This window comes from Triturus cristatus, chromosome 11 (genome assembly GCF_964204655.1).
Source record: "Triturus cristatus chromosome 11, aTriCri1.1, whole genome shotgun sequence".
NCBI lineage: Eukaryota > Metazoa > Chordata > Amphibia > Caudata > Salamandridae > Triturus > Triturus cristatus.
The window spans coordinates 989,256,976-989,270,492 of NC_140594.1; the positions used below are offsets into that span (position 1 = coordinate 989,256,976).

At 45.1% G+C, this 13,517-nt stretch overlaps 1 protein-coding gene across 6 annotated transcripts in view; it reads right to left on the minus strand.

Moving 5' to 3' along the window:
* HLTF (helicase like transcription factor) overlaps positions 1-13,517 on the minus strand; it is a 397,768-nt gene that overhangs the window by 41,536 nt on the left and 342,715 nt on the right. For all 6 annotated transcript variants that reach the window (XM_085635054.1, XM_085635052.1, XM_085635053.1 and 3 more), the window contains one exon: positions 9,944-10,124. In XM_085635054.1, coding sequence (XP_085491180.1) covers positions 9,944-10,124 — 181 coding nt within the window. The remainder of the gene's footprint in view (positions 1-9,943; positions 10,125-13,517) is intronic.

Here is a 13,517-nt window from a genome sequence, read left to right on the forward strand (position 1 = left end):
CAAGGTGTCAAAAACCTGTTTTTATAAAATCTAGCTGAAGCTTCAATCTTATCATCCTATTCAAAAAGTGCAGTTGTTACTTCAGCCATGGATCCGTTTGCGTCACCAATCATGATATGGGTCCATGAAGACACCACCCAAACGTGTGATTTCAATTCTCAAGGCCACTTGCATCCACCCAGACAATCAGGAAAAATAAGACTGCAATAGCTAAAATAATAATCAATAGCATGGAATAAAGAATAACGCCTGAATTATTCTAAGAGGAGATGCAGAAGGGCTATCAGGAGTCTACAGGAACATATAGTAAAAACAAGTGCTAATCAAGGTAAATATATTTTTTTTTTATCAAATAGATACTTCTTCAAAGATTCTTCACTCTTGAAATACTTCGAAGGCAATAACCTTCATCAGGAATGGTGCAAATATTACACAGGATTATGCTAGAACAAAGTCAGCTTTTGGACAGATCCCAAATTTATACAATAATGTTTGAGTGTGAATGTGTGTCAGGAGGTCTATGCTGCAATTGTCAAGAACCAGCGCTCCTCTCACCTAAACAGACATAGCAGTTACAACCATTGTAGAGTAAACCTGCAGTTCTTTACGGAATATTTATTTGAGACACAGCAAAGGCTGGATTCCATGCAGAGTGACCAGATTGATTATAATATATTTTAAATGTACTAGTCCTTCGTTGTATTGGCAAAATAGTTGGCCATAAAAGTTAAACTCTTGCATTCTTAAAGCACTCTGTAAAACTACTCCCCAATTATTATTATATACAGTGGTGGGCAGAATAAAGAAAGCATAATCTTTTGGCCAATAGGTTACAATTCTTGGAGTAGAAATGAAGGTCTAGACCGAAGGATCAGCTTGTACGAGAACAGAGCTAAAAGGGATTTAATCACAAAAAGCTTGAGGATCCCCCACTCTATGCAGATGTCGGCTCTAGGTCGAAAATTGTCTTAAATGCAAGACGTATTAGTAGGCAAGGATACATTGGCTTAAATTAGACGGCTATCGAAAATATTAAGAGAAGATTCAAATTTTCTAAGTGAATTATGATGGGGAAAGACAATTTATTTGTCAACTACTTTAAGAACTGAGCAACCACAAGCACGTTGAAAAATTGCAGCTCATCCAGTAGATGCAATAAAGCAGAAATCGGCCCTAAGCAAATGGTCATTGCTTTCATGCAGAGTCCTTGTAGTGTTAAACCTATTAACAAGCTGCAACATATCTCTCACTTTTGCTTGTGGAGGATTTAGCCTTTGTAGCAGACACTAACCTGCAAACATCACCCATTCTGACATGTACAATGTATTCGTAGAATGTCTAGTAACAGCACAACTGTCAAGTTGTCAGAAATTATGTACAACTGAAGTTTTATACTCTCAAGCTCCACGCTTGAAGGTTGAGAGTTTGTAAGTTTGGGGGATGAACCTAATCCTCTGCAGAGAGGAACCTTTTCTGCCGAGGTTTCGACCATGAGGGGGCAACACTGATTTCCTTTAAATCCCTAAACTTCCTTTTGCTCAACTCCTTTCTAACAAATCAGGTAATTTTAGAATGATTTCCACCTTGTTGCTTATGATATTTTGAAGAACTTTGCGGCTCACCATTACTGGCAGAAAGAAAAAGTGCAATTTGAAGTTAAAATGCAACTCCCATCTAGCCGTCGATGGGTAACTCAAGCAAAAAAAAGATGTGATATTTATTTTTTATGCAGGAAGCAAAAAAATCTCTCTCTTTTGACTCTCAATTCTCAAATATATTGGAGTAAAATGGAATGTATCTGCCACTTACGAATAGCTGCAATTAGCCTGCTCAATGTGTCGCTTGCGCACTCCTGCTAGGTAGTTTGCTTTCAACTAAGTTTTGCTGATACAGTAATTGCTTCTCTGCATAGAAGTCTTGAGACTAGCGACAAGATTTGTTTATGTAATATATAGCGGTGTTGTGTGTCAAAATCTACACTTGCTTGCTTTCAAAGAATAGGAGAAATACCTTCAACTACAGGAGAATAGTTTTTGTCTTTGTATACATGAGACGTCCATAACCCTCCCTTGAAGATGTACTCTCTGACTAATTGCAAATTGTTCTGGTATTACTGTCTTCAAATGATATTGAAGATTAGAAAGAGGTCCAACCACCAGGCTCTCCAATTTGACCCACTACCAAAAATTAGTATGTGGCTCTTGCATCACCACCACAATGCTTTTTTCACTGTCCTACTGAGTCATATGGCCACTCTTTGTAATCGGTGCAACAGCATTACAAAGGAATTTCTAGATTTACTGAGGCACTAAGATAGCAAAGAAGATTTCTTCTCTGTGTGAGGTGATCCTTCACAGGACGAATTGAACAGAAAGCCTGAAGATTTGGGAGGAGATATAAAAAAAAGAAGAGAAAATGGTAACAAACATGGAAAATAAGAATCTGAAAACTCAATGGCTATGAATCCTTTATCTATGGGGGGGTGAAGAAAAACATTGGCAATACCAACGAGTTTGGTTTAAAACAGAAATGTGTCTTTAGTCACTGAATTTAGGTACTTCATAAGTCATTGTAGTTGCACCATGTCACTCATCCTTGTACTCATGCATCATCTCACTGAACCATTCCTGCATTCAGCCACTGGCTCATCCACAATAAGACACAAACTCAAAAATCACACAAAAGAAATTAAAGGAGTAGAAATAAAACATTTTTAACGTCACCGCTGCATATGCTTGAATAATTTATAGACAGTAGACAGCCATCCTGAAATAGTATTTTCAGACTGTATCATTGTTTTCAAATCTTAACATTGCTTGTAGAGTAATGTGTTGGGCCTCTTAGAGAGTTAGATTAATGAAACAATATGCAATACTACTCCAAGATGTTCACTCAATGAATATTGCAGTGGTAGGGATCTTGAAATGGTATTGTGCGTAGTAGCTGATTGCTGTACTGATCCCAGACGGATTATAATATATTTCTAAATGTGGTGCCACCTTCAAACATTAAAATAATGATACACTATGGACAAAACATTTAAAAGATGGCTGCCAGGTTTGGAACAGTGGCTGTGTGGGAAGCGGTGCGTCGCAGATTAAATGAGTGGCAAACATGCTGCCTGATAAGACTGTTTGGAAAGCTGCAAGACAGTAAAAAAAGGAAAAGGAAAGAAAAAAAGAGGACCCATAAAAGAATAAAATTGAAAAATAAAAGACATGCCTAGCAGCCCTGGCACAGAAGCACACTTCTTTCCAGTGAGATGTGCACATGTGATTCTGCAACATGCCATCACTCACAGGACAGTTGAGCCAATGGTTGAAGTGGGCTGGCCCACTGCACCATGTGATCACAGTCGGAAGCAGGATGTGTTTGCTGAATGTATGTATTGAATATGCTACTTACCAGTATGCATCTGTTCCTGGCATGTAGGGCTGCTGACATTCATATCTGTGCATAGATCGCCGCCTAGTGTTGGGTCCGGATGTTTGCACGTTGTTGTCTTGGAAGAGTCTTCGAAGTATCCTGAGATAGGTGACTCCTCCCCTGGACCACAGTGCGCATGGGCATCCTCTCCATCCTCAGATTGTTTTTCGCCATTGTGGCAGTGATGGAGTAGATACAGAAAGTGATGACCATGCTATACAGTAATTCTGAGAGCTGCAGCTGCTACAGGCGCCGGGGAGGAGGGTGGGCGATATGAATGTCAGCAGCCCTACATGCCAAGAACAGATGCATACTGGTAAGTAGCATATTCAGTTCGAGGCATGTGGGCTGCTGAATTCATATCTGTGCATAGAATACATAGCAGTACCTCCTATTAGCTGCGGCTACCAGTGTCAGCTGCAGCGGTCTGAAAAAGAGTTTTGAGAACAGCCTGTCCTACAGCTGCCTGCTGTTTTGAGTGTACATCTACACAATAGTGTTTGGTAAATGTATGTATAGTGGACCATGTGGCTGCTCTACATATATCATGTAAAGGAATGTTTCCCAGGAAAGCCATGGAGGCCCCTAACTTACGTGTTGAGTGGGCTCGTGGGGGAATCGTTAATGTGCGTTTAGCCTTTTGATAGCAAATTTGAATACATTTAACGATCCATCTAGCTATACCTGCTTTGGAGATGGCGTTGCCTTTGTGTTGTGGGGAAAAGGCAACGAAAAGTTGTTTTGTCTTCCTAAAGTTTTTAGTTCTGTCTATATAGTACATGAGGGCTCTTTTAACATCTAGTGTATGGAGCATTCTTTCAGCGACATTTTGTGGATTCTGAAAGAAAACAGGCAGTTCAATAGTTTGATTCATGTGGAACTGCGATATAACTTTAGGCATGAATTTGGGGTTGGTACGTAGTACAACCCTGTTTGCGTGAACCTGTATGAATGGCTCTTGAATGGTTAGTGCCTGGAGTTCACTAACTCTTCTCAACGAAGTGATTGCCACTAGGAAAGCTACTTTCCAGGTGAGGAATTGAATCTCACATGAGTAGAGAGGTTCGAAGGGTGGACCCATCAGTCGGGTGAGGACCAAGTTGAGGTTCCACACTGGTGCTGGTGGGTGTCTTGGGGGAATTACTCGTTTAAGTCCCTCCAAGAAGGCTTTGATGGCAGGCACTCTGAATAAAGAGAGGTGCTGCCTGTTTTGGAGATAGGCTGCTATTGCGGTTAAATGGATACGTATTGAGGTGTAGGCCAGATTGCATCGGTATAGGTGTAAGAGGTAACAGATTATGTTTTGAATGGATGCGTCTAGCGGGTTAATGTCATTGTTATTGCAATAAATGACAAACCTCTTCCATTTGGCTGCATAGCAAGCTCTGGTAGTGGGTCTCCTAGCTTCCTTAATGATCTCCATACAGTCCGGTGGCAGGTTTAGGTAGCCAAACTCTAGGACTTCAGGAGCCAGATCGCCAGGTTCAGCTGTTGCGGATCTGGGTGCTGAATTTCTCCATGGTTCTGCGTTAAATGCGCGGGTTTGATCCGCAGCCGTTGATGCGGCACCACGGAAAGTTCCAGAAAGGTGGTGTACCATGGCTGGCGTGCCCATGTTGGAGCAACCAGGATGAGTGTCAGTGAGTGTTGTCGCAGTTTGCGTGCCACCAGCGGTATCAACGGCGCTGGGGGAAAAGCGTACGCAAATCTGCCGGACCAGTTCATCCATATTGCATTGCCCTGCGACTGTGAATGTGGGAACCTGGCGGCAAAGCTTTGGCATTTTGCGTTTTCGCTTGTGGCGAATAGGTCTATCTCTGGATGACCCCACTGTTGGAAGTACGGTTGGAGTACTGATGGGTGTAGCTCCCACTCGTGCATCTGGTGGCTGTGTCTGCTGAGCAGATCCGCCATCTGGTTGTCCTTGCCGGGGAGGTGTTCCGCCATGAGGAATATGTTCCTCTGAATGGCCCACTTCCACATGCTCTGAGCCAGATGAGACAACTGTGGAGAGTGCGTTCCTCCCTGCTTCTGTATGCAGTACATGGCATTCATGTTGTCCGTCCGGATCAACACGACTTTGTTGCACAAGTGTACCTTGAAGGCTTTCATTGCCAGGAAGATTGCCATCAGTTCTAGAAGGTTGATGTGCATCTTCTTTTGTTGTATTGTCCATAGTCCCTGCACTGTGTAATGGAGTACATGAGCTCCCCATCCCTGGAGAGACGCGTCCGCTTTTAGTATGATTTGTGGAACAGGCTCTTGGAACGGTCGGCCCTTGCAAAGGTTTTGTGGATTCCACCAATGCAGAGAGTTGTATGCCCGACCGCTCACCAACACTAGGTCTTTTAGTTGCCCGTGAGCCTGATTCCATTGACGTGCCAAGCACTCCTGAAGCGGGCGCATATGTAGTCTCGCGTGCGGGACTATAAGATGCAGGAGGCCATCATGCCTATCAACTGCATGAACACTCGCGCAGGAAGGGAGTGTTGGGGTTTGAACTTGGAGATCAGCATTTGCATGCCGTTGACCCTCACTAAATTTGGCTGAGCTGTGGCTGCCAGGGTGTTTATGGTCGCACCTAGGTACTGTTGTACGTGTGCGGTTTAGGGATGTGATTTTGGGTAATTTAGTGAGAATCCCAGACTGTGAAGAAGGTGAATGGTGCGGGACATGTGGCTGGCACATTGCTGGGCTGACTTTGCCTGAATAAGCCAGTCGTCCAGGTAAGGGTAGACGTGAATGTGTTGCCTCCGTAGATGTGCAGCCACAGTAGCTAGGCACTTTGTGAAAACTCTGGGTGCTGTTGTCACGCCGAAGGGAAGGACTTTGAATTGGTAGTGGTGGCCCTGAATAGTGAACCTGAGATATTTTCTGTGTGACGGGTGTATGGGTATGTGGAAATACGCATCTTTGAGGTCGAGCGTGGCTAGGAAATCTCCCTGTCTGAGCAGCGGGAGAACCTGCTGTAGGGTGAGCATGTGGAAATGCTCTGAGAGAATGTAGTGGATGAGGGGTCTCAGGTCTAGTATAGGTCTGAGTGACCCGTCCTTTTTTGGTATTAAGAAGTACAGGGAGTACACCCCTGTCCCTTGCTGGTGGACGGGCACGACCTCTATTGCGCCTTTTTGCAGCATACTTAGCACTTCCTGCTGTAATAATGCTAAGTGCTCTGAGGACATAGGACGGTGCTTTGGCGGTATTGTGGGTGGAGTGGAGGTTAATTCGAGGCAGTAACCGTGTTGGATAACATCTTTGACCCACCTGTCCGTGGTGATGGTATTAAACGTGGACAGGAACCGCTGGAGTCTTCCCCCGACAGGTGTTATGGGGTCGGGGGGAAGGGAGAGGGCGTCACTGTTTGTTTTTGGGGGAGGACCTGGTATTGCCCTTGGTGCTGGAGCCACGATATCCACCTCGGGTGTTTTTATCGTAGGTACTCTGTGTGCCCCCTTTATTGTAGGTTTGCTGTGACCCCTGTCCTCTATCCGCTCCTCTATTTCCGGGGCGACGAAAGGAGCCACTACGAAATGTCTGCGTTTGCAGAGCCCCCATTGACTTTGCAGTGTCTGTGTCTTTTTTGATCTTTTCTAGGGTGGTGTCAACTTCTGGTCCGAATAAGTAGTCGGGGTTGACAGGCTGATTGAGGATGTTATTTTGAACCTCAGGTTTGAATCCGGAGATTCGTAACCAGGCGTGTCGTCGTAGCATGACGCTGGTGTTTATTGCTCTCGCAGCTGTGTCGGCGGCATCCAGTGCACACTTAATGGATGCGTTTGTGAGAAGTTGTCCCTCCCTGATGAGGAGCTCCGCTGCCTCTTTGTACTCATCTGGTAGATGTTGGAGTAGGGACTCTAACGTGTCATAGTGTGAGCGATCGTAGCGAGCTAGGAGCGCCTGTGTATTGGCAATGCGCCATATGTTTGCCGCCTGGGCTGCAATCCTTTTGCCGGAGGTCTCTAGCACCTTGGACTCTTTGTCCGGGGGAGGAGCATCACCAGTTGTCTGCGAGTGTGCCCGTTTGCGAGCATTAGCAACTACGATGGAGTCCAGAGGTAACTGGCCTCTAATGTACGTAGGGTCCCCAGGTGCGGGCTTGTATTTTTTCTCGATCCTGGGGTTTATTACCCGTGCCCTGGTTGTTTCCTTGAAAATGTCCTTTGCTGGCTTGAGGACACCTTTCAACATGGGCAGAGTCTTTACAGTCTTTTCTGAGGATGCGAAAGTGTCCACCAAGAAATCGTCCTCGATTGTGTCTGAGTGGAGTTGCACTCCATGATTGGCTGCGGCACGTTCAATGAGGGCGTTGAATGCAGCAGTGTCCTCTGTGGGAGATGTTTTTGCGCCATAAAGCTGCGTGTCCTGGGTATCCATAGCGGCACCCGGGTCTACAGGGTCATCCCAAGCTTGATCAGGGTCCTGCTGGCCTTCAGGGTCCATATCCCTGGGGTAGGTGGTGTCGTCACCCATGTAGTCCTCTATGGCGTCCGTGTCGGAGTGCGTGGGAGAGAAGGACTGTGGATCTGGGTAAGAGGTGTGGAGGCGTTCATAAAGAACTGGTTCCGATTCTGCCGGCAGTTTTTGCTTCAGCTGGATTCTGTAAGAGTCCAAAGCCTGCTCGGAAGTGATCTTCCGCTTGCGGAGCATGAGCCTGCCGGTGTCGGCGTCGATGAAGTGGGACGGTGATGTCCCAGTAGGAGAGTGTTCAGTAGATGGGGCTCTTGTGTGGGTGACACGAGTTCTGATCTCGAATAGTTTTGGCGCTGTGGATGGCGGCAAACCAAAGGTGATGTTGGTTGGTGCCGAAGGTGCCTTTTGAGCCTTTTTCGGCTCGGAGCCCGACGTGGGCTGGAGGGCTGCCTTTTCTCTGATACGTTGCACGGACGCTGCAACTTGTCGCACCGAGAACTCCGACGGTTGTCTGGCGCCGAGTGGTTCAGTAGAGGTAGGAGTGGACTTCTTTGGAGCCACAGGGTCATCGAGTCGAGGAGAGGTAGTAGCTGTCGACGGCGTCGATGATTGGACCGTAGTCGCTGCTTTCGAGATGGATTGCGACGCAGCGGCCATTTTAACCGTGGTGGTCGGTGCCGATTGTTTCGGTGCCGGGGGCCGAGGCGCTTTGGCGGTACCGATGGCCTTTCTCTTTGGGTCGGCGCCGACATCGGCTGCAGCGAGTTCGGCACCGAAGTCCCTTTTGGTGCGGTCGGAGCCGACGGTTTTGGCTGGCGTCGAAGGTGTGGTGGTCCTCGAGCCGACCATTGTTAGTTTCACTTTCGGTTTCTGTTGAACCGGTGCGACGATTGGTTTCGGTTTCGTGGAAGGGAAACCAGTCTTTTTGGGTAATAATGGCTCTCGCTGGATGTACGAGGCCGGGCCAGAGGGCGGGGCAGAAGAACTGCGGGATTGATCTTGGGTAAGGCCCGAAGGCGATCCCTCGACCGGAGCCGTAGACTGACGCACTGCGATATCCTCCGTTTGGACGGGTAGGCCCTGCTCGTCACCAGAGCTACCTTCTTCGGCCCCTAAGGCCTCATCGTAGTCTCCTACCTCATCGTCGGCTTCTTCCCTGTGAAAAAGCTCTTCATCTACTTCTTCCGATCTGGAACCGTGTTCGGAAGCGGGGCTGGAGGGTATGTTTTCCACGCTTTCAACATCTTCGTCCTCGGTGCTGAAGATGTTGGTCGGGGCCGGTGCCGCTTGCTGTGCTTCAAGTCTCGCGGCTCATCGATTCCGGAGAGTTTTCTTGGATCTGAATCGTGCACAGGCCATACATTTCGATTCGTCGTGATCCGGTGAGAGGCATTTGTTGCACACCGGGTGGACGTCGATATGTGGATATTTCGCGTGGCAAACAGGACACCGCTTGAATGGGGTCCTCGATTCCATCGTCGATGTAGGGTCGATGGTCGGATGAAATGGATCCGAAAAAGTTGTGAAGGTCGCTAAACTAGCAAGTAAACTGTCGATACCGATCGGGAACAGTACCGACGAAAACTAGAGGCCTTTTGGCCTGAGAACTAAATTTTCCTAACTTGAGTCAAGATAAGCACATCCGAACCCAATGGCGGAAAAAAACAATCTGAGGATGGAGAGGATGCCCATGCGCACTGTGGTCCAGGGGAGGAGTCACCTATCTCAGGATACTTCGAAGACTCTTCCAGGACAACAACGTGCAAACATCCGGACCCAACACTAGGCGGCGATCTATGCACAGATATGAATTCAGCAGCCCACATGCCTCGAACATGCATGTATTTTTTATGAATTACATAAGCCTGGCAGACAATTATTTTTTCTAATTAATATTATACAATAAGGTAAATCAGCATACTATGAGACTGAGCAAAATACTCAAAGTGAAACTCAAAAGTAACTAGAAGATACAACTAGATTCAAATACAAACCTTAACAAAATAAATATAGTTGTGTAAAATTTAACAACCGTAAGCTTTCAATCTTCACAATATAAGGCACAAAAACAAAATCTGATATAGCAACAAGATATATTCTCACTTACCGGATCCATGAGAAACACTCTGGAAGCTGCTGTAAGATTTAATCCTACTCCACCAGCTTTCATTGAAAGCAACATTATCGACGGAGAGTTGGGTGCCTTGCTCTGAAAGCTACGAATAGCTTCTACTCGTTTCTTCTGAGTCATGCAACCATCCAAACGAGTAAACAGAAAGCCAGATTCTCTATTAAAGCAACAGCAAAAACAATAACAACAAAGTTGTGCTTCTGTTATTAGGACAAAAGAAAATGTAAACGGCATGTTCCCAAACAGATATGATGTAAGCTGAACAGTTTGCAGATGTGCAGTTCATGGTGATTTCCATCTAACTTTCTTTTTATATCTGACATAAGTCTACGTCATTTGTTTTTCAAAATAAACATAATATGTATATATCAAAATTTGGGCCAGCCTCCTCCAAACATTGGCTTCTTTCGCTCTGGTCAGCTCAGCCACTGGCTTGAGACATTGTCAATCATCATTTTGAATCATACCCAGAAGTGTTTTAGTGGCTTTTGGACTATCTTACATATGGAAAGTATGGTAATTAATCACACTTTTAATAACATTTAATTAGTCATGTCAGACATGCATAAAGTAATTATTTTTCATTCCTGTAGCATCCAGTTATCAGATGCTTTGTCAGTGATCAAGTGTGCATCTCTCCAGTCTTCGTGGCAACAGAAGTTAAAAGCAGCAGTCGTCCTGGAGCGGTATTGCTCACTGGGTATCATTGTTTTACCATTCTGAGATGGCCAACATATTTAGAATATATAGTGAATATCATCCATTATCAGTGATTCAGTGGCTGGAGGGACACGCATCAGCATTATTCTCATCCCAAGCCACAAACCAAGTGCACAGGATCAGCCATGCACACACTAGCTAGTAAAAAACATAAGATGGCCAACACGTTGATTCAAAATGTGGCAGCCATCTTCGAAAAGCAAAATAATTATAATTTTGTGTAATACGGTTCCAAGTTGGCCAACATGTGTATTCTATGTTTGTATCATTGTTTTACTGTTCCTAAACATATTTATACCCAAAGTGACTACTATTCAGTTCGTTACCAGTTTAACTAAAGTGCGCACAGCCAATCCTGTGCACTCAGTACGAACACTTGCAAAGTTCTGCTCTGAGTGAGTCTTTTAATAGAATTTTCAAATTTCTTTTTTAAAAGCAGCTAACCACTGAATAACCTAGTTACTAGCCTTGCTTTGGCGTCAACAGAAAATCAAGTCAATCATATAAACGCATGTGTCTATGGCACAACTACAGTGCCCACAGAACTTAAAGTGGTGGCTGCTGTATTCAGTACAGTTTCAAAGCTATGTTTAGAGGCCTCCATCCTTTTTCTCAATAAATTATGACAAGGGTTCTTGCAAGTTCCCTGGCAAATTCCTGTAATTAGGTCAGCCATATCCAAAAAGTGTTTGGGAGTACTGTGCTTTGATTCGAAGAGCAATGCCAAATTCCAAGGACAAGCTTCCAGAAGTAACATTTTTCCAAACCTTGACATCAAGTATTTCCAACTCACAATTAGGTGGTACTATAAGGAGGGCATTTGGTTTTAGTTTTGCGGAGAAGGCCTGGATGGCCAGATTCTCAGAGAAAGGGACAAAAGGTAGTGGCATGTGCTTGTGAGCTGTCACTTAACAACATGCCTATGATGGCCAGGACCCAGGAGTGAAAATCCTTAACCCCCACGATGAGTGCAGCAGCGCCTGCTTTCTCCGTGGCCCTTTGGAAAGGGTTCTGACGGTGTACAATAATGCATGGTTGAATTGTGAAAACGCCTCAGGCTGAGTCCTGTATGGCACGAATCTCATTGAAACACCTTGCATCTTTTCACCACAGTTCACAATAGCTTCAAAATCTCTTCCAACTTTACAACCACTGCATTATGTTAAAAGTGGACTTTGAAGGGAAACCAGCATGGATAGTGGATTCATATTCCAGATAATTGTTGGTCTACCATGTCTGATTAAATATCATTGTCAGAGCCTTCTTGTGGCAAAAGGGTGTCCAACATACCTTCATTATTCTTGCCTGAGGGCTGGGATATTCCACTCAGTGTTTGTTCTAAAATCACTATAGTATTATGTCCTAAGATTATTAGAGATGGACCGCGTTAAGGGGCCGAATGTGGATCTGTCTGCACCTTTCTTGTTTGCTGTTTGCTTGCGGTTGCCGATGCTCCTGGTGCCAATCCTGAAAGTGTTTTGGGTGAGCCTCATCTGGGCGGCACCTCCCAAAACTGAAGTGAAGAGCAGAGTCACAGAATGTATGTGTCCTAGTGGCGAATCCGTTGACCCACCATGGGTTCAGGAAAGTATACAAGAGCCAAACAATCTGCAAACGCTCTGCGAGAGCACTACTAGTTTTTCCAAGCTATGGATAAAGTTTAAAAATGGACATCTTAGTTCACTGGATGGATGCCCTTTGTGAAAGGTTTGACTCTGTAAGGGATATGTTGCCCGGTGATGTGGCTATCTTTAAAGAATTGGTACAAAGTATGAGGAGGAAAAACACCCCGTTTATGAGACACCGTAAGAAACCTTTGCTCTTCTTTTCTCAGACTGTCTTAGGATGCTTGAGGGCACACAATCTGCGAAAGCTGCACAGTAAAGGGGGGACTGTGTGTTTTGTGCTCATGTCATTGATTGTGCAGGCTCTCTTGACTACAAAGAGACCTCTGGAAGGAGTCAGAGATATTGATACACCCCGTTTATAAGACACCGTAAGAAACCTTTGCTCTTCTTTTCTCAGACTGTCTTAGGATGCTTGAGGGCACACAATCTGCGAAAGCTGCACAGTGTCCGGCTACCAGACATAAAAAATAGAAGGACTGTGGGCAGGAAAACAAAATATGCCTCTTCCATTCTGGGCAGGCAGTAACCGAAGAGGATTTGGAAAGCAATATGAGCCTGCTTTTAAAAAAAGGGTGCACAATTCACCATTGAATGAGCTTCAGCACCATGGGTTTGTACGGACTAGGAACAGATGTGACCAGTGAACGTGGCTCCTTTATGTAGCGAGAGTATCTATTGTAAAGCTGCCATACCTGTGGTAGGTGTGCAACAGCACAACTAGCACTGCAAGGGTAAAGTAATTTAAAATACTCGGAAAGCAGTCTGCTGCCTGGAGCTACTTTAAAATAAGGAATCTGCAAGAATGACCATTCATTAGAAAAGTTCTTGTGTCTGATGGCAGCCGAAAAAAAGAGAAGATAAATGCACATATGGATACCAGATATAACCAGGTGGCCAGTTTCTGTTAGCATCAGTTCATGGGCTTACAGGATGAATATCTGAGCAAGTATTGCTAAAGAGGCTCAGCCACAGATTCCAACCCGAACTGGGTGTGCCAGGCTTGTGCTGGAACCATGCACTCTTAAAGTACTGCAGTTTCCAATTCATGCATGTTCAGAAAATTACCCAGAACACAAACATGTTAAGTTGTGGTTTGCCCAATGTTGCTGGTGTATCTTCAGGCGAAGTCCCGGTTCCTTAATGGTGATTCTGAGGAGGAACACCACAAAGGTGGAAGCAGTCACAGTCTGCAAGTACTTTAA